Source organism: Bubalus kerabau, unplaced genomic scaffold (genome assembly GCF_029407905.1).
Source record: "Bubalus kerabau isolate K-KA32 ecotype Philippines breed swamp buffalo unplaced genomic scaffold, PCC_UOA_SB_1v2 scaffold_38, whole genome shotgun sequence".
Lineage (NCBI taxonomy): Eukaryota > Metazoa > Chordata > Mammalia > Artiodactyla > Bovidae > Bubalus > Bubalus kerabau.
Window position 1 is genome coordinate 214327 of NW_026577892.1, and position 21125 is coordinate 235451.

The 21125-nt window shown below is 53.2% G+C and overlaps 2 protein-coding genes and 3 pseudogenes across 3 annotated transcripts in view; 1 reads left to right on the forward strand and 4 right to left on the reverse strand.

Annotated features, from left to right (window-relative positions):
- Positions 1–11125, forward strand: part of LOC129640712 (liprin-alpha-1-like) — a 171909-nt gene extending 160784 nt beyond the window's left edge. Inside the window, exons 2-7 of one of the 2 annotated variants that reach the window (XM_055565804.1) lie at positions 775–998; positions 2773–2995; positions 7880–7960; positions 8595–8746; positions 8931–9022; positions 9589–9889. In XM_055565804.1, the coding sequence (XP_055421779.1) occupies positions 775–998; positions 2773–2995; positions 7880–7960; positions 8595–8746; positions 8931–9022; positions 9589–9758 (942 nt within the window). In that variant the 3' untranslated portion in view covers positions 9759–9889. Of the gene's footprint in view, positions 1–774; positions 999–2772; positions 2996–7879; positions 7961–8594; positions 8747–8930; positions 9023–9588 lie in introns of both variants that reach the window. The other variant, XM_055565805.1, reaches the window with a different exon arrangement.
- The window catches only part of LOC129640714 (liprin-alpha-1-like), a 57871-nt gene continuing 47790 nt past the window's right edge, over positions 11045–21125 (reverse strand). Inside the window, exon 4 of the mRNA XM_055565806.1 lies at positions 11045–11068. Within this exon, the coding sequence (XP_055421781.1) occupies positions 11045–11068 (24 nt within the window). The remainder of the gene's footprint in view (positions 11069–21125) is intronic.
- Positions 13371–13491, reverse strand: LOC129640732 (uncharacterized; annotated as a pseudogene).
- LOC129640728 (uncharacterized) lies at positions 16743–16862 on the reverse strand (annotated as a pseudogene).
- Positions 20123–20242, reverse strand: LOC129640739 (uncharacterized; annotated as a pseudogene).

Below are 21125 nucleotides of genomic sequence, written 5' to 3' on the forward strand. Positions count from 1 at the left end.
GGCGAGGGTACTGGCCATAGGGGACAGGGAGCCAACAAGCCAGCACCTCAAGGCTGCCCTTCGGTTGCTTTGAGGTCATGTCTGGGAAAAGAAGACAGGACCTGGGTTGAGATTGTGGCAGGGGGGAGATTTGCAGAGAGAAGGGTGTGAGGTGTGAGAATGGGAGGCCAGCACGGGGCACTGTGGGCACTGCCCTGTGTGCCTCTGATGACAGAGCCGCCCTTGTGGTGCGAGGGGCCGTCCCCCAGAACAGCCCGAGGGCCTGTGCCCTGAGAGGAGAGCCACAGTGGGGCTGGCCCTCCCATCCCCTGGCTGCCCCTGCTCGATCCTGTCTGTGGGTGTTCAGACCAGCCTGGGAAACGGAGGATGGCACTCTCCAGTGAACAAGGACCAGTGATGACCACTGAAGGGGACCCAGCGGCTACCGAGCTGAAGGGTTCTTTTTTCCTATTTTCCTCCAGCCTGGCTGATGGAGGCATGGATGTATTTTTGTAATTTATGGTTTCTGTCTCTGACTCCATCAGCACACCCGTGTGAAAAACCTCATAGGATTGCCTGCCGTCCACGATGAGACCTGAGTGTCACCAGGCCATATAGGAACTGGATTCTTGCCCTGCCCGTTTCTTCAGTCCTGCTCGCTTAAGAGATAGCAGTATCTCATGAGCATGGCACATTTATCCACAGTCAGGGCTTCCATGTAAAATTGGGTTCAGTTCCTGATAGACTTGAGCTGCCCTGAATGTCGCTGACGAGACCTGGTCCTCTCGTGCCCAGGTGCAGACCCCAAAGGAGCAGGACTGGGAGCACACGCAGCAAGCCAGCGTGCTGGCCGACGTGGCCCAGGCGTTCAAGAGTGACGTGGGCATGTCTGACGGTGAGGGCGACAGGGTCACCCTCTTCAGCTTGGCCACTCAACTGTCACCCAGCGGGCAGGCCGATGCCAAGACTCTGACTGTGTTGCTTCAGGAGCAGCTGGACGCCATCAACGAAGAGATCTGGTGGGTGATCGCGAACTCAGGTCCCCAGAAACTCGGTTTCTCTGAGGAGCTGTCTTCTCCTAGGGACACCTGAGTGTTCCATAGTAAGAAACCTGACCTCAGGTCTGCTTCAAGAATTTTCAGTTTTGAGATGGCCCTTGATTACAGAGCTCGGTCAGCCGGGGCGTTCTGTCCACGGTGTGGTGTCAGAACTCTGTGGGGGGGGGCATTGTGGGGTGTCCCCCCTCAGCTCTGAGCCCCAAGGTAGGTGAGGTGCCGAGGCGGTGTCCCCTGCGGCCCATGCACCTTCCTGTGTCCCTCAGAGCCCCCCACGTTCTGCTGAAAAGCCACCTGGTGAAAGCTGAGGTTTTGGGGTTGGCAAATTCCCACTCAGATCTGCCTTTTCCTTTTTAACTTAATGTAGTATGAAGATTGGCTTGTTGTAAGACAGTGGTCCAAGGACATGTGTTTGAGTTTTTCTCATCTCATCAGTATATTTAAGATGTTTTCTTTAGACACCGTCTTGGCAGTTATAACAATTTTCAAAATGGGATAGAATCCAAAGGCCCGCCTGGTGGTAAGCAGGGGGCCTTGGGTCTGGGTGCAGCTGGGTGGCTGGGGGCCCCGAGACCGCCTGATGCCACACCCGCACAGCTATGCCCGTGTCCCGAGTCCATGTTCAGAGTGGCCGCAGGCCGGTGACCCTGCACAGGACCAGACAGAGTGGCTGCTCAGACTGTTCTCGTCACGTCAGCCCAGGCCAAGGTGCCCGTTTCTGTCGGCCGAGCGTGGGGGCTGGGGGAAAGGCAGGGGGTGAATGGGACAGCCAGCAAACGCAGGTGGTGCCCCTGCCCGTTTGACGCCGAGACACACAGCTTTGTGGGCCGTGTTTGAGCACAGATGAGCTCAGAAAGATGGTCTTTCCACGTTCCCGCAGGAAATATGGAACGGTTATATATTATTTTTATTTTACAGCAAGTTGTCGGGTAAAAGTGATTTTTCCTTATGCGACAAGTTGACTTGATGTAAATGGTCAATTCTGTCCTTCAAATTGTTATCAACAGTGAAAAACTTTCCAGATGTATGAGTAGAAGTGAAGCTGGAGAGTTTACTTCCTGTAAGAATCTTGTATTTTAATTTGAAAATCATTTTATTCGCATAATCGTATATTTAAACTGCTATATAAAAACATCCACCACACATTAGGGGAGAAGAGCAGAAACTGTGAATTCTAGGTTAATGCAGCACATTGACATGAATCCAGAAACTCACACAAAGCTGGTGGAGAACTTCATCGAGTGATGCATTTGTATATATACAACCTTAAAAAAAAAAATGATCAACTCAGCACTTCATCTGGTCTGGAGACTTGTGTTTAGAAACTGCAGCTTGTTTGTGAATTGCTGTTTTGATTATACAGAGTTCCTGATTCCCAGTGGAAAAGACTTGAGGCACTGACGTGCATCTCTGCCCTGAGAGCAGCGGAGGCAAGGGTTGTCAACTTGAGGTTTCTCTTCACAAGAAAGAGAGTTGCCACCGGGGCCCCTTCAGAATGTTAGAGTAAATAAGTGAAATCAAGCGTGAATGATCAGGGCCAGTTTGTAAGACTCAAGGCTAAGTTATTCTAAGTTTGAGAATATTCAAAAGAGGAAAGGTAGAACCTTTTGGCTGAGATGTTAATTGAGCAACTGTTTCTGGAATTTGCTAATCATGACACAGAATGCCAGCCCAAATTTATTGTCCAGACAGGTTCCTCTGCTGACAGAGGCAGGTGACGCCTTTTATTCTATTTTAGGTTGATCGAAGAAGAGAAGGAGAACACGGAGCAGCGGGCCGAGGAGACTGAGAGCAGGGAGGGCAGGGGGAGCTTAGGCAGCCTCCGTCGTTTTAAATCAGTGAGCTCCCTCAACCTGCTTCCCACCTCCTCGCATGCTGGCTCCTGCCCGCCCCTGCCCAAGGCCAGAAGGAGGCAGCAGAGCCTGGCGCAGGAGGGAGACCAGCTGGGCATCATGACTCTGGTATGTGACTGCCTCCTCCCTGCCGCATCCCTCCCCCAGCATGCTGTTTTTTGTTTGTTTTTTGTTTTTTCTCTTTATACCCAGAAGAAAATCAGGTACATTTGCTACGCTCAGAGGTCTAAAAGTTTTTAAACTGCCTCGTCTTTAATCATTCCACAATGGCACAGCGACAAATTAGTCTTGATATTTGGACCACCACTTAGCACGTCATCATGAACTCAGCCAGAGCCTGCCTCTGTAACGTTGGGCCTGGCCTTGTGCAGGGCACAGCAGCTGCAGGGAAGTTTCTGTTCTCAGGGAGCAGACAGCTTCGTGAAAGTAACCACAGGCAGCTCTCATGGCATGGGAAAGCCGTGCAGCAGATTTTCCACTGGGGATGCCTGGCTACAGGGTGCAGGGCATGCGGTGGAAACAAAACCAAGAATCTACACTGGTCTGCTTGCTGATGAACCTGGCCATGCACTCCGGCCAGCTCTGCATGTGAAACCAGGTTAAAAGCCCAGGGCCCCAGGGCCCCAGGGAAGACATCGGGCTGCCTCATTTTTCCGAGTCTAAAACTGGGATGACGACCTAGGGCTTTTGGTGACAAAGTGTGCAGCCCTAAAGCACATGTTCCAGCTTTCTTGCGTGTTTAGCTTAGGTGTTGTGAGTGCATTGCTGTTTACCCCATGAAATCACGTGTACAACACTCTGCTTTGTAACTGGACTTGTATTGTCTCTTTTTTCTGTTACCACCCATTTCATGTTAGCTGCATTGTTAGTCAGCTTATAATTAAATTAACCGTGAATCATTTTAGAGGCCTGTGAAGTGGTAACTAGTCCATTTTGTGGTCTTTTGACACTGTTTTTATAATTTGCATCATTGGCTAATTAGTTGATATTTAAAATTCTTTGACGATTTCTCTGTGGTTTCATGCTTGATTTCTTTCCGAATATTTATGAAAAGAACAGTTCTGTATGTTTTCCTTGCTGTTGGAGTTCTCTGACAGTGTGTCTGCTTTCATCATTGGTTTTGATTTCCTGTCTCATCCTGTTGTCTGCTTAGTCGTCGTCAATCCAGACCCCTCCCCCCAGCCCCGGAGGCTGTTGTTTACCCATCCATCTCCCCTCCCCCGTCCCCCCACTGCCTGTGGTCATAGCCATGCTGTGGTCCACAGCGTGAGTCCCCTTAGTCGGGTTTGTGCTTTGTCCTCATGTCTCATTAAATGGTGTTTTTCCCCCATAGCAGTAATTTGAATTGGTGTATCACTATGCAGTTACAGGAGAAGGCAATGGCAACCCACTCCAGTACTCTTGCCTGGAAAATCCCATGGACGGAGGAACCTGGTAGGCTGCAGTCCATGGGGTCACACAGAGTCGGACAGGACTGAAGGGACTTAGCAGCAGCAGCATGCAGTTATAAGCATAATGTAGATGGATCCTAAACTACATATTATGTGTAATTCATAAATGAGATTGTGCTTACATAAAGAAATGATCCTCTTAAGTGTAGAATTAATGGACTTTTAGCTATGCAAATGACACCACCCTTATGGCAGAAAGTGAAGAGGAACTAGAAAGCCTCTTGATGAAAGTGAAAAAGGAGAGTGAAACAGTTGGCTTAAAGCTCACCATTCAGAAAACTAAGATCATGGCATCTGGTTCCATCACTTCATGGGAAATAGATGGGGAAACAGTGTCAGACTTCATTTTTGCGGGCTCCAAAATCACGGCAGATGGTGATTGCAGCCATGAAATTAAAAAGACGCTTACTCCTTGGAAGGAAAGTTAATGACCAATCAAGATAGGGTATTAAAAAGCAGAGACATTACTTTGCCAACAAAGGTCCATCTAGTCAAGGCTATGGTTTTTCCAGTGGTCATGTATGGATATGAAAGTTGGGATGTGAAGAAAGCCGAGTGCCGAAGAATTGATGCTTTTGAGCTGTGGTGTTGCAGAAGACTCTTGAGAGTGAGTCCCTTGGACTGCAGGGAGATGCAACCAGTCCATTCTAAAGGAGATCAGTCCTGGGTGTTGATTGGAAGGACCGATGCTAAAGCTGAAACTCCAGTACTTTGGCCACCTCAAGTGAAGAGTTGACTCATTGGAAAAGACTCTGATGCTGGGAGGGATTGGGGGAAGGAGGAGAAGGGGATGACAGAGGATGAGATGGCTGGATGGCATCACCGACTCGATGGACATGAGTTTGGTTGAACTCCGAGAGTTGGTGATGGACAGGGGGGCCTGGTGTGCTGCGATTCATGGGGTCACAAAGAGTCGGACACGACAGAGCGACTGAACTGAACTGAACTGACACAATATCCTTTCTGTGTTGGTGCTTGTATTTAAGACTGTAAATCTCATCAGCTTTTGCACAGTTAATGTCTCTATTAGACTCGTTAAAAAAGTATCTTCTATGGTTAATAAAATGTAAAGACTGCACCTGCTATTATGCTAGCTTTCATTCTTACGTATTTTCACAGGGAACTTGCTTTAATGAATTTATTGTGAGAAGTTTTAAATCAAATTCTATGTCAGGATTTTACATGAATGTCCAAGAGGTGGTTAGATTTGTTCAACGTTAAACTAGGTATTATGGTAACTTCCTCATCAGTTAAATTACTAATTTAAAGTATAACATGTTTTTGATTAAGAGAAACTAACTTATAGAGAGATTTGGCTGAGAATAGACACCTGTTAAGGCCCTTTGTTGTACAGAATGCTGTGCTTTAATAAATCATGATGTTGTAATAGAATGGTATCTTCCTGAGTAATAATTTATAGTGTTCCTCTAGTAAATCTTGAATAGCTTATTTAACTTCTGTGGTCAAAAAAAAATGTTCTGCTTCCAGTCACATTTCTCTAAATCTTCATGTCACTTACATGTTTGCCATCATTTTTGCTTTACTGTATTTGCCTCTATGGATTCTTGAAATTTTAGCTTCAAAGTCGCAATGAATCTGGTTTCTCTTCATTTCTTTGCATGCATCTGTCAGCCTAGTGATTTAAGGAAGCAGCGTCAAAAGGTAAACTATTTAGTAATTTAGCAGGCCTTTGTTTCTCTGTGAAGTATTGAAGAGTCCTTATCGTTTAACGTGAATGAACACTGTGTGGTTATGTCCTGGTGAATAATTGACGGTTTAATGGAAGTGATGAAACTCACCCACCACTTAAAATGTGCTGATGGTTCTGTTGGAAATTGGTCATTCGTTGGGACAATTGTAACAGTGTGCCTTTCTCCCACTTGTTGGCCTTCTGGTCATCTCATGCTTGTTTATAATAGACATAGTATTATTTATTATTTTTAAAATGTTCTTTACTTATGTTTTTGGCCATGCTGCACAGCTTATGGGATCTTAGTTCCCCAACCAGGGATCAGACCAGTGTCCTGGCAGTGAAAGTGCCAAGTCTTAACCTCTGGACCACCATGGAATTTCCACTTAGTGTTTTCTTATAAGAAATGACTGAATCAGAGCCATAGATGTTAGATTTGTGGGAAGCCAATTTAATGATGGTGGGTAGCAGTGTGCAGGAGACTCTGTGTGCCGGGCACGTGCTTTCCGAGTCTGTCATCTCATCCCCAGGTGAGGTCCAGTCTACTGCTATCCCCATTCAGCAGACATAGACACTGAGGCTTAGGGAGGCCGGGCACCCTGCCCAGGCTCTCACACCCAGCAGCATGGTGCAGACTGGTCTGATCAGAGCCTGGACACTTAAACATGGTGCCATCCAGCCACCTTTCCTCCAGAGGCTCTCGTGTCCATCACGGCATCCCTGATGGAGGGAGCATCAGGAGGGAGCTCGCTGCCTCTCCCCTCGGGTCACTTGGATGAGCCCCTGTTGTTGGAGTCCAGTGCCCCAAGGGCTGGCCTTCCTTGTCCCTCTCCTGCTCCCAGCCCGCTGACCGAGCACTCCTGGGCCTTCCCGCAGGACTGGGGTGGCTGTGCTCCAGTTCAGGCGGCTCAGTGCCCGGGAGCCCTTCTGCTGGGCACATCAGACCAGCGCCGTCCCCCTGGGGTTGGTGACCTGGGTGTGCCGCTCGCCTGCTCTGTGGCCTGCTTTGCCCTCCTGTTAAGTGGACACGGTGCTGCCCATCCTGGCCACGTGGGCACCAGTGGTGTGGCTCCCATCCTGGGGGAGGGCAGCCAGGCTGTGGACCCAGAGGCCTTCCTCAGGAGGAGGCCCGGGGGAAGGGGCTGGCCAAAGTCCCTGACTTTGAGGCAGGTGTTTGTCTCCACTGAGTCCATAGTCAACCCAGGTGTGTCACTTCCCTGCTCTGTTCGTTGCTGTTTTCTGATTTTTATAAATGCTTATTTTAACTTGAATTTGAGATTGATCCCTGTTCAGTTCCATGTGGAAAATTTCTAGCCTTTGTAGCCTTCTGTTGTCTGAGGGTTCTTGTTAGAGCTCAGGGGAGGGAGCCCAGTTTATCCAGCTGCTGTTAAACGAGTTCAGCTGCATTTTGCACTGTCACTTTGTTGTCACCAAGCTCCCGTGGGACTGCACAGGATCCGTATTCTTTACAGAATCCCACGAAAAAGGCACAGGTTAGTTGGTTAAAACAGCACACTCATTGTTTATAAAAATACATGCCATGCATGTCTCCTAAAACCTCCCCTGGCTTAACCACACACCCAGATGTATGAGTGAGACCTGTCTGGACCCTGATGGGTTAATCTGTCCCCACACTGTTGCCACCACTGTCTTTCCTGTCCTCACACCCAGGACCAGCAGAAAAGCTGGGAGTCCAGGAGAGATCATCTCTCTTTTTGTTTTTTTTTAATTCGTTTGTTTTTTAGCTAAAAGATAATTGCTTTACAGAATTTTCTTTTCTGTCAAACCTCAACATGAATCAGCCATAGGTACCCATATATCTCCTCCCTTTTGAACCTCCCACCCCTCTAGGGTGATACAAGATCATCTCTTAGTGAAGACCAGGGGGTGCTTTATGGAAACCACTGTGAGCGAATGACACTCGAACTGCCTGTAAGTACTTCAGTGGGGAGCCCCGAGTCTGTATGTTACCGAGAAATATGATCCAGGCACATGGTGTTGGCGTGGAGGGGTTAGGTACCTTTTCTGTGTTTCTCTTGTTGTCATGGGTTCCAGTAACCTGCATCATCACTACAAATGATCTTGGGTGGTGGCACAAGCTGTGTCTTTTTCTCCTTCAAACAGAAAGGTCTGGACGGCTTTGCTGAGAGGTTTCGTACTCTAGCTGTGGTGCTTCTGAGCAGCGTCTGGCGATGAGCACAGTCCTGTCATCAGGGCAGTTCATGCCATGCAGGGTCCACGGTGCCAGGGTCACTCTGCTGTCCTGCCCGGCAGGGCCATCTGGTCGCTGGATTCCAGAGAGGGCCGAGCCCGGCTGCAGGGAGGCTCCCAACCAGGGTCTCTGCACTCAGTCAGATGCTCTCGCTGCCCCATAGCCCTGCTTCTCTTGAACAAGACAGTCCTTTAAGATGGCATTAAGCTAGAACAAGGGGGTTTTTTGTACTTGGGGGAAAGCATAGCTAATAGATTTTCAAATAAGTTTCTGGTTATAATGTAACGCCTGTGTGATTGCCATTTTCAAAACAGTCTATTGTTAGCCAATTTGACACTTACCTCACTCCCTCAGCTGCCAGCTTTACGGGAAGAGGTAGGAGATGACAAGACCGCCATCAAATGTGAAACCTCGACCCCCGCCTCGCCGCAGTCCCTTCGGCTGAGCCGCCTGCATACGGGGGCGCTGCACACAGCCACCCACGAGGACCTCAGGGACGCCCACAAGTAAGCGGCCTGTGTGCGCGTCGTCAGTTTCAGGAGCCCTGCGCCTCTTGTCTTGAAGGAGTTGCAAGGATGATTTTAAAGGAATACCATTGGGTTCAGTGCCTGTATTTAGTGGTGAACTTCAGGTGCTGGGGAAGAAGAGCTCAGTGACCTCAGTGATTTTAGAAAACGTCCTTCTCTACAGATTGACTCCTGTGGGAGCTTTCTTCCTGATCTTGGTAGAGGTCTGCCCGGCCCGGGGCACGTTCCTGACAGTGACGGCCCTGTGCCTCTCAGGTTCGCTCTTGAGTGTCCCTCCTGTTTCCTCAGGGGTCTCCTCTCAGGAGACTCCGTCCCCTCCTGTGACTGACACTGTCCTCATTGAGACCACCACCTAAGCTCCCGTCCTGAGCCAGGCAGCACTCGATGGACGACACATGTGGTCACTTGGCCAGCTGACCTGCATGGTGACCGTTGCTCTCCTGCCATGGCCGGGGACAGTCACCCTGCAGGAGGTGGGGGGAACTGCCCAGAGCAGGGGAGGTTGCCTTCTGCTGGAGCGTTTTCACCTGCTGAGCAGCGACCCTGATGGAGGGTCGGAGTGCCCTCTGCACCAGCTGGCCTGGAGTCAAGCCCTCCTCAGGGGAGAGCTCAAGGCAGAGAATCTCAACTTCCTGGGGTGGTTCTCTGTGTCTCGGAGCCTGCATTGCTCGTGTGGAGTGTGTTTGGTGAAGGAGACTCCACTGCCTGCTGCGAGGTTGAGGCGCGGGTGTTGCTGGGTGCCTGTTTCTATCAGTAGCTCTTGTGGAGGGCTGTGTGTTTGCACGAGGGTGCCAGTTAAAGGTCCTTTTCTCTCCCTAAAGCTCGACAGGCTCTCAGGACAACCCCGGGAACAACCCCAGCAGCAGCACCAGCAGGCAGGACTCGCTGCACAAAGCCCCAAAGAAAAAGGGCATCAATCAAGTCCTCCATCAGCTGCTTGTTTCGCAAGAAGGAAAAGGGCCAGCTGAACACCCCAACAAGGAGGCATTAGGACCAGGTGGGTGCTTCACCGTTCAGAGGGAGGAGGGCCTGCAGGCATCTCCCTTCTGTGTCTCCCCTGTTGTCCCCACGAGGCTCCAGTCACTCACGCTGGGAGTCCTCCTGGGAGCAGGAGCGGAAGAGGGGTCTGTCTTCTCAATGAGTCTGAGATGATCAGATGAGTTAACAAGTGGATGGATGGATTGATTAGTGAGTGGTGGATGAATGAACAGATGGCTGGCTGGCTGGGTGGATGGACGGAGCATGGAATGAATAAAGCAGATGATTGTACTCCAATGCTAGAAACATATTGTACGAAATTGATTGAATAGGAGCTGGGCAATGATTGTTTCCTCCTAACAGTGACACGTGTTTGGAAACTGCCTAAGTGCTCATCAGTGAGGGGTGAAGTACAATCTGTGGACACCCCAAAAGGAATAGCCCGCCCTCCTTCCTGCCACCTTCCCCATCCCAGGAGCTCATCAGGGGTTCTGCCCATGCCCTCACCCCACCCCACAGCCACACAGGTCCTCCTGGGGTCCCCTCATCACACAGGGTTATCACTAGGCCCTCATCTCACTTGGCTTCATCTTCTTGAAGACAGGATATGTTCCTGCCTCTTCAGCCACAAATTTGTTGAGTCTTATTTGTGCTGGGTGTGGGATTTACAGGGGTAAGTAAAGCAGATGTGATCTGGAGCACAGTTAAGTGACAAGAGAGAAAAAGGAGCAGGTTATTAAATGCGATCCCTATTATTAATATATACAACGCTGCGATGGATGGTGCATTGATTATATACCAGATGCTGTGTGTGCCCCTTCCCAAGCAGGTGTTGCCCCCTCACAATTTACAGAGGAGGACATGGTGAACGGTCACACGGTCAGGGAGTGGTGAGGGCAGGTTCACACCCACGCAGCGGGACCAGGCATTTTGCCAAACCACAGCCACCTCTCTGGTGGATGCCACCGGAATGAGATGGTTCTATGGCATGATGATTCAATGGACGTAAGTTGGAGCAAATTCCAGGAGATAGTGAAGGACAGGAAAGCCTGGAGTGCTGCAGTCCACAGAGTGGCAAAGAGGGGGACACACCTGAGTAGCTGAACTAAAACCTGAGTGTGTGCTAACTTGCTTCAGTCGTGACTGACTCTGAGACCCCAGGGACTGTAGACCAGTAGCTCCTCTGTCCATGGGATTCTCCAGGCGAGAATACTGGAGTGGGTTGCCATTTCCTTCTCCAGGGGATCTTCCCGACCCAGGGATCAAACCCCAGTCTCCTGCGGGCGGATGCCTTGCCATCTAAACCAGGACACTGCTAATTCCCTAGGCAAAATACAAAGAAAAGAGCTCATGTTCTACCAAGTGGAAAGATGATTTAAGAAACAGAAGGTGTCCTTTGTTGGTATTTTTGAATCTTTCTTTAGATTTCGTTGATTTTTACTATTAAGCGTACTTGAACAAGGCAAGAGAGAAACCCCAGAACTGAAAAGCAATTGACTTTTTTGAAAGAAACCTGTGCAGGTTAAGCACTCTTCGTTTTTGAGAGATGGTGAAATGCAAAATCTTGATTCAACACATATGACTTTGGTGAACTTTATTTCAAATCTCCATGATGAACCCCTAAGGCGTCCAGGAAGAAAGGAGTAGAGCGGGAGACAAAAAGAGCAACCTTTCCCCTTGGCGCCATCCCAACCAGCTGCTTAGTTCCTTCATCTCATGGACTACCATCTGGGCTTATCTGGTTTGTCTGATTCTTGTTTCGGGGCCCGTTTCTAGTCACAAGGCTGTCAACAGTGGGGGAGGGTGGGGGGTGGGGGAAGCCCTTCTTTCCATTCCACATGAGACCCAGTGGACAATCCAGGCTCTGGCCACTGCATAGAGCGTGCAGCAACAATATCAACGGTGATGCTGGTTAACAACGCATATTCCTGGAATCCAGTCCGTTGGCTACTGAGTGTGTGCGGTGGTGGTCTGGAACCTATACCTGGAAGCTTTCTTGATGATTGCAAATGACACCAAAGTCCGAGGACGATGGAAGATCTTCACGTTTCTGCAAGAGCCACACACCTCCAGAAGGAACCGCAAGACTTGCCTGACATGGTCAAGGTCTAAGTATTGGACTACACGTCGGAAGGTCTCCACCTTTGCTATGGAAGTCAAACGATCTTTCTTGGAAATGAAAATGGATCACACTGAACGTTCACATTCTTCTAGAGCATTTGAAAAGCCCTAAACTGTAGAAATCTGCTGTACGAGTTCCTTGAAAGCAAGAACCCATACTGATGGATATGTCTTAATGCCTTAGATTGTGCCTTGAATATAGCGTACACATGAACCCAGGAAAGGAAAGAATGGAATCGCCAAATACACAAAGAGATCAAAAGTGCCGAGCCAAGTGACACCTTGAGGCTTCCAAGAACTTTTCTGTCTTTCACACACTAAGTAAATCCTGAGCACCTACGATGAGCTGGGAGGCATGTAATAAGTTTCTGGAACTAGAAGGCGGAGAGAAGCAGACACAGAGTTCCTGCTTTCACTGAGACGAATCTAATGATACATCACAGGCAGATCCTTGGAGAACTTGTCGAGGGGCCTCTACCCTCACCAAAACCTGGGTGTCAGGGAAGGCTTTTCAGAGTAACCATTGCGTTGAGGTCCATAGGTGGAACCTACGTAAACCAGGGTTGAGATGCAGGAAGAATTTCAGGCAGGGAAAACAGCATCCTGGAAGTCTAGGTGACCAGGGAAACTTAGGACGTTCAAGAAATGAAAATGCCCTATGGGATGGAAGCCAAAGAGTGCAGAGGGCATTCCAGGGAAAAGACATCCGAGAAGAACGTGAGGAGCAGGCATGAAGGGAATTGGTCATATCTTCAATATGATGGGAAAATACAAGAGCCGTTGGAGCAGGATGGTGACAGAATTGCATCTGCATTTCCAAACGGTCATCTTGCTCCACGTCACTAATGATTGGAGAGACTCAACTCCAAACGCCAAGGAGGGACCACTTCGCCCGAGTCCGATTGGGCCTCATTGCAATGTCTGTCCATAGCAGATGCTGGAGAAGCTGTGGAGCAAAGGGAACTCTCCTCCACGCTGAGTAGGAATGGGAGTTGGTACAGCCGGGATGGAAAAGAGTATGGAGGTTCGCGAAGGAACTAAACGTAGAAGTAGCCTATGGTTCAGCAGTCCCACTCCCAGGCATAGATCCACCCCCAGTACAAGCCAACAAGCTAGATGCCCCGTTTGGGCACATCGATCTGTGCGCGCGCTCGCATGCGCATGCGCGATCGCCTGCGAGGCTGGGGGTGGGGCGGGGGCTGGGGCTCTGGCTGGAGTCGGTGCAAGCCCCGGGATTGCCTGAGGCAAGCCAAAGGAGCCCCAGAGGGAGACGGGACGGCCGGTCGTCTGGTTTCCTGAAAGCCGAATGCGAATGCGGAGGGGCTCGCGGGCCGCGGGGAGGCAACCCAGGTCTGCAGCGGGAGTCGGGGCCCCGGCCACCCACTCACTCCCCCCGCCCCGGGAGGGGCTGGGGCTGCGGGGGTGGCGGGGGGGCGAGGGGGGTGTGGGTCCAAGAATTGGGACGCGGGGCGGGGGCTAAAGGACCTCTTCTGGTAGGCAAAAAAGCCTCCAGCACCCGGAATTCCCAGGTGGTCTCCCATCCAAGATAACTGAACAGGCCCGACCCTGCTTAGCTTCCGAGATCAGACGAGATCGGGCGCCTTCAGGCCGGTAGGGCCGGAGACGGGCGCGGTAGCCGCGGGGCGCCCTAAGAGCCTTGCGCTTCGCCTCCCTTTCGCTCTGACCTGCAGGTCGGGCCAACGGGCCGCCCCTCTCCTCGGGGGGCCGTGCTGTACTTGAGCCGCACGACCCGCGACCGCACTCCAGCCTGCTGACGCCGGCCCGGCCCCCGAACACCGCCAACACCAGACCAGCAACCGCCTGGCCGGGCCCGGGGGCCCGATGGGCTTCCAGGACCCCCCAGTGACCGGGAGGGCGTGCGTGCGTGCGCGCGGGGCCTGGGGGGTGGGCTGAGGGGTGCGGAGGTCTCGGCGCCCTCCCACCCCCGGCCACTCCAGACCCGGCCGCGCTGGCTGAGCGGCGCCTCCCCCCCATCCCGTTCGCCGCTCAGGGCCGCGCGACCCCGGAGGTGTCGGTCTTCGGGGCCCGCCGCCTCCCGATCCCCGCGGCCCGGGGGCCTCTGAACCTCCTGCGGGCCTAGGCGCAGCGAATCTTGAGCGCCCAACTTGCCCGGCACCTGCCCGCTGCCCAAACCCACCGGGAGCCACGGAGGCGCGGTCGACCGGAGCGCCTCAGCCCCGCCCCTTTGCCCTACCGAGGCGCCCCCCTTGTCCCCACGCCGCCCGCCAAGCACCCGACCTTCCTGAGAGAGCAGACGAACCACAGGCAGGCACACAGACAGACAGACAGACACACACACACACACACACACACACACACACGAGTGTGGTCTTTGGAAATACTTCTGTTTGTAGTTGCTGGGTTGAGCCCAACTCTTATAGGACGCATGGAGTGCGGCCCATCAGGCTCCTCTGTCCGTGGCATTTCCCAGGCGAGAATACTGGAGTGGGTTGCCATTACCTTCTCCAGGGGATCTTCCCGACCCAGGGGTCAAACCCGAGTCTCCTGCGGGCGGATGCCTTGCCATCTGAACCAGCACATTGCGAATTCCCTAGGCAAAATACAAAGAAAAGAGCTCGTGTGCTACTAAGTGGAAAGATGATTGAAGAAACAGAAGGTGTCCTTTGTTGGTATCTTGGAATCTTTCTTTAGTTTTCGTTGATTTTTACTCTTAAGGCTACTTGAACAAGGCAAGAGAGAAACCCCAGAACTGAAAAGCTATTGACTTTTTTGAAAGAAACCTGTGCAGGTTAAGCACTCTTCGTTTTTGAGAGATGGTGAAATGCAAAATCTTGATTCAACACATATGACTTTGGTGAACTTTATTTCAAATCTCCATGATGAACCCCTAAGGCGTCCAGGAAGAAAGGAGTAGAGCGGGAGACAAAAAGAGCAACCTTTCCCCTTGGCGCCATCCCAACCAGCTGCTTAGTTCCTTCATCTCATGGACTACCATCTGGGCTTATCTGGTTTGTCTGATTCTTGTTTCGGGGCCCGTTTCTAGTCACAAGGCTGTCAACAGTGGGGGGTGGGGTGGGGGGTGGGGGAAGCCCTTCTTTCCATTCCACATGAGACCCAGTGGACAATCCAGGCCCTGGCCACTGCATAGAGCGTGCAGCAACAATATCAACGGTGATGCTGGTTAACAACGCATATTCCTGGAATCCACTCCGTTGCCTACCGAGTGTGTGCGGTGGTGGTCTGGAACCTATACCTGGAAGCTTTCTTGATGATTGCAAATGACACCAAAGTCCGAGGACGATGGAAGATCTTCACGTTTCTGCAAGAGCCACACACCTCCAGAAGGAACCGCAAGACTTGCCTGACATGGTCAAGGTCTAAGTATTGGACTACACGTCGGAAGGTCTCCACCTTTGCTATGGAAGTCAAACGATCTTTCTTGGAAATGAAAATGGATCACACTGAACGTTCACATTCTTCTAGAGCATTTGAAAAGCCCTAAACTGTAGAAATCTGCTGTACGAGTTCCTTGAAAGCAAGAACCCATACTGATGGATATGTCTTAATGCCTTAGATTGTGCCTTGAATATAGCGTACACATGAACCCAGGAAAGGAAAGAATGGAATCGCCAAATACACAAAGAGATCAAAAGTGCCGAGCCAAGTGACACCTTGAGGCTTCCAAGAACTTTTCTGTCTTTCACACACTAAGTAAATCCTGAGCACCTACGATGAGCTGGGAGGCATGTAATAAGTTTCTGGAACTAGAAGGCGGAGAGAAGCAGACACAGAGTTCCTGCTTTCACTGAGACGAATCTAATGATACATCACAGGCAGATCCTTGGAGAACTTGTCGAGGGGCCTCTACCCTCACCAAAACCTGGGTGTCAGGGAAGGCTTTTCAGAGTAACCATTGCGTTGAGGTCCATAGGTGGAACCTACGTAAACCAGGGTTGAGATGCAGGAAGAATTTCAGGCAGGGAAAACAGCATCCTGGAAGTCTAGGTGACCAGGGAAACTTAGGACGTTCAAGAAATGAAAATGCCCTATGGGATGGAAGCCAAAGAGTGCAGAGGGCATTCCAGGGAAAAGACATCCGAGAAGAACGTGAGGAGCAGGCATGAAGGGAATTGGTCGTATCTTCAATATGATGGGAAAATACAAGAGCCGTTGGAGCAGGATGGTGAGAGAATTGCATCTGCATTTCCAAACGGTCATCTTGCTCCACGTCACTAATGATTGGAGAGACTCAACTCCAAACGCCAAGGAGGGACCACTTCGCCCGAGTCCGATTGGGCCTCATTGCAATGTCTGTCCATAGCAGATGCTGGAGAAGCTGTGGAGCAAAGGGAACTCTCCTCCACGCTGAGTAGGAATGGGAGTTGGTACAGCCGGGATGGAAAAGAGTATGGAGGTTCGCGAAGGAACTAAAAGTAGAAGTAGCCTATGGTTCAGCAGTCCCACTCCCAGGCATAGATCCACCCCCAGTACAAGCCAACAAGCTAGATGCCCCGTTTGGGCACATCGATCTGTGCGCGCGCTCGCATGCGCATGCGCGATCGCCTGCGAGGCTGGGGGTGGGGCGGGGGCTGGGGCTCTGGCTGGAGTCGGTGCAAGCCCCGGGATTGCCTGAGGCAAGCCAAAGGAGCCCCAGAGGGAGACGGGACGGCCGGTCGTCTGGTTTCCTGAAAGCCGAATGCGAATGCGGAGGGGCTCGCGGGCCGCGGGGAGGCAACCCAGGTCTGCAGCGGGAGTCGGGGCCCCGGCCACCCACTCACTCCCCCCGCCCCGGGAGGGGCTGGGGCTGCGGGGGTGGCGGGGGGGCGAGGGGGGTGTGGGTCCAAGAATTGGGACGCGGGGCGGGGGCTAAAGGACCTCTTCTGGTAGGCAAAAAAGCCTCCAGCACCCGGAATTCCCAGGTGGTCTCCCATCCAAGATACTGAACAGGCCCGACCCTGCTTAGCTTCCGAGATCAGACGAGATCGGGCGCCTTCAGGCCGATAGGGCCGGAGACGGGCGCGGCCGCCGCGGGGCGCCCTAAGAGCCTTGCGCTTCGCCTCCCTTTCGCTCTGACCTGCAGGTCGGGCCAACGGGCCGCCCCTCTCCTCGGGGGGCCGTGCTGTACTTGAGCCGCACGACCCGCGACCGCACTCCAGCCTGCTGACGCCGGCCCGGCCCCCGAACACCGCCAACACCAGACCAGCAACCGCCTGGCCGGGCCCGGGGGCCCGATGGGCTTCCAGGACCCCCCAGTGACCGGGAGGGCGTGCGTGCGTGCGCGCGGGGCCTGGGGGGTGGGCTGAGGGGTGCGGAGGTCTCGGCGCCCTCCCACCCCCGGCCACTCCAGACCCGGCCGCGCTGGCTGAGCGGCGCCTCCCCCCCATCCCGTTCGCCGCTCAGGGCCGCGCGACCCCGGAGGTGTCGGTCTTCGGGGCCCGCCGCCTCCCGATCCCCGCGGCCCGGGGGCCTCTGAACCTCCTGCGGGCCTAGGCGCAGCGAATCTTGAGCGCCCAACTTGCCCGGCACCTGCCCGCTGCCCAAACCCACCGGGAGCCACGGAGGCGCGGTCGACTGGAGCGCCTCAGCCCCGCCCCTTTGCCCTACCGAGGCGCCCCCCTTGTCCCCACGCCGCCCGCCAAGCACCCGACCTTCCTGAGAGAGCAGACGAACCACAGGCAGGCACACAGACAGACAGACAGACACACACACACACACACACACACACACACACACGAGTGTGGTCTTTGGAAATACTTCTGTTCGTAGTTGCTGGGTTGAGCCCAACTCTTATAGGACGCATGGAGTGCGGCCCATCAGGCTCCTCTGTCCGTGGCATTTCCCAGGCGAGAATACTGGAGTGGGTTGCCATTACCTTCTCCAGGGGATCTTCCCGACCCAGGGATCAAACCCGAGTCTCCTGCGGGCGGATGCCTTGCCATCTGAACCAGCACATTGCGAATTCCCTAGGCAAAATACAAAGAAAAGAGCTCGTGTGCTACTAAGTGGAAAGATGATTGAAGAAACAGAAGGTGTCCTTTGTTGGTATCTTGGAATCTTTCTTTAGTTTTCGTTGATTTTTACTCTTAAGGCTACTTGAACAAGGCAAGAGAGAAACCCCAGAACTGAAAAGCAATTGACTTTTTTGAAAGAAACCTGTGCAGGTTAAGCACTCTTCGTTTTTGAGAGATGGTGAAATGCAAAATCTTGATTCAACACATATGACTTTGGTGAACCTTATTTCAAATCTCCATGATGAACCCCTAAGGCGTCCAGGAAGAAAGGAGTAGAGCGGGAGACAAAAAGAGCAACCTTTCCCCTTGGCGCCATCCCAACCAGCTGCTTAGTTCCTTCATCTCATGGACTACCATCTGGGCTTATCTGGTTTGTCTGATTCTTGTTTCGGGGCCCGTTTCTAGTCACAAGGCTGTCAACAGTGGGGGGTGGGGTGGGGGGTGGGGGGTGGGGGAAGCCCTTCTTTCCATTCCACATGAGACCCAGTGGACAATCCAGGCTCTGGCCACTGCATAGAGCGTGCAGCAACAATATCAACGGTGATGCTGGTTAACAACGCATATTCCTGGAATCCAGTCCGTTGGCTACTGAGTGTGTGCGGTGGTGGTCTGGAACCTATACCTGGAAGCTTTCTTGATGATTGCAAATGACACCAAAGTCCGAGGACGATGGAAGATCTTCACGTTTCTGCAAGAGCCACACACCTCCAGAAGGAACCGCAAGACTTGCCTGACATGGTCAAGGTCTAAGTATTGGACTACACGTCGGAAGGTCTCCACCTTTGCTATGGAAGTCAAACGATCTTTCTTGGAAATGAAAATGGATCACACTGAACGTTCACATTCTTCTAGAGCATTTGAAAAGCCCTAAACTGTAGAAATCTGCTGTACGAGTTCCTTGAAAGCAAGAACCCATACTGATGGATATGTCTTAATGCCTTAGATTGTGCCTTGAATATAGCGTACACATGAACCCAGGAAAGGAAAGAATGGAATCGCCAAATATACAAAGAGATCAAAAGTGCCGAGCCAAGTGACACCTTGAGGCTTCCAAGAACTTTTCTGTCTTTCACACACTAAGTAAATCCTGAGCACCTACGATGAGCTGGGAGGCATGTAATAAGTTTCTGGAACTAGAAGGCGGAGAGAAGCAGACACAGAGTTCCTGCTTTCACTGAGACGAATCTAATGATACATCACAGGCAGATCCTTGGAGAACTTGTCGAGGGGCCTCTACCCTCACCAAAACCTGGGTGTCAGGGAAGGCTTTTCAGAGTAACCATTGCGTTGAGGTCCATAGGTGGAACCTACGTAAACCAGGGTTGAGATGCAGGAAGAATTTCAGGCAGGGAAAACAGCATCCTGGAAGTCTACGTGACCAGGGAAACTTAGGACGTTCAAGAAATGAAAATGCCCTATGGGATGGAAGCCAAAGAGTGCAGAGGGCATTCCAGGGAAAAGACATCCGAGAAGAACGTGAGGAGCAGGCATGAAGGGAATTGGTCGTATCTTCAATATGATGGGAAAATACAAGAGCCGTTGGAGCAGGATGGTGACAGAATTGCATCTGCATTTCCAAACGGTCATCTTGCTCCACGTCACTAATGATTGGAGAGACTCAACTCCAAACGCCAAGGAGGGACCACTTCGCCCGAGTCCGATTGGGCCTCATTGCAATGTCTGTCCTTAGCAGATGCTGGAGAAGCTGTGGAGCAAAGGGAACTCTCCTCCACGCTGAGTAGGAATGGGAGTTGGTACAGCCGGGATGGAAAAGAGTATGGAGGTTCGCGAAGGAACTAAACGTAGAAGTAGCCTATGGTTCAGCAGTCCCACTCCCAGGCATAGATCCACCCCCAGTACAAGCCAACAAGCTAGATGCCCCGTTTGGGCACATCGATCTGTGCGCGCGCTCGCATGCGCATGCGCGATCGCCTGCGAGGCTGGGGGTGGGGCGGGGGCTGGGGCTCTGGCTGGAGTCGGTGCAAGCCCCGGGATTGCCTGAGGCAAGCCAAAGGAGCCCCAGAGGGAGACGGGACGGCCGGTCGTCTGGTTTCCTGAAAGCCGAATGCGAATGCGGAGGGGCTCGCGGGCCGCGGGGAGGCAACCCAGGTCTGCAGCGGGAGTCGGGGCCCCGGCCACCCACTCACTCCCCCCGCCCCGGGAGGGGCTGGGGCTGCGGGGGTGGCGGGGGGGCGAGGGGGGTGTGGGTCCAAGAATTGGGACGCGGGGCGGGGGCTAAAGGACCTCTTCTGGTAGGCAAAAAAGCCTCCAGCACCCGGAATTCCCAGGTGGTCTCCCATCCAAGATACTAAACAGGCCCGACCCTGCTTAGCTTCCGAGATCAGACGAGATCGGGCGCCTTCAGGCCGATAGGGCCGGAGACGGACGCGGCCGCCGCGGGGCGCCCTAAGAGCCTTGCGCTTCGCCTCCCTTTCGCTCTGACCTGCAGGTCGGGCCAACGGGCCGCCCCTCTCCTCGGGGGGCCGTGCTGTACTTGAGCCGCACGACCCGCGACCGCACTCCAGCCTGCTGACGCCGGCCCGGCCCCCGAACACCGCCAACCCCAGACCAGCAACCGCCTGGCCGGGCCCGGGGGCCCGATGGGCTTCCAGGACCCCCCAGTGACCGGGAGGGCGTGCGTGCGTGCGCGCGGGGCCTGGGGGGTGGGCTGAGGGGTGCGGAGGTCTCGGCGCCCTCCCACCCCCGGCCACTCCAGACCCGGCCGCGCTGGCTGAGCGGGGCCTCCCCCCCATCCCGTTCGCCGCTCAGGGCCGCGCGACCCCGGAGGTGTCGGTCTTCGGGGCCCGCCGCCTCCCGACCCCCGCGGCCCGGGGGCCTCTGAACCTCCTGCGGGCCTAGGCGCAGCGAATCTTGAGCGCCCAACTTGCCCGGCACCTGCCCGCTGCCCAAACCCACCGGGAGCCACGGAGGCGCGGTCGACCGGAGCGCCTCAGCCCCGCCCCTTTGCCCTACCGAGGCCCCCCGCCCCCCTTGTCCCCACGCCGCCCGCCAAGCACCCGACCTTCCTGAGAGAGCAGACGAACCACAGGCAGGCACACAGACAGACACACACACTCGCACGCACCCACGCCATGGGAGACAGCTGGCCTGCGCGAGCTCCTCAGCCAGAGCCATAGCACCTGGGAGAGGCCGGGGCCAGACCAAAGGCCCGGTGGACGGCTGTCGGGAGAGACAGAGGCAGAAATCCATGAAGCTTCCGAGACAGACTCCAAGACGGCGAGAGGGAGATACAGACACACACACAC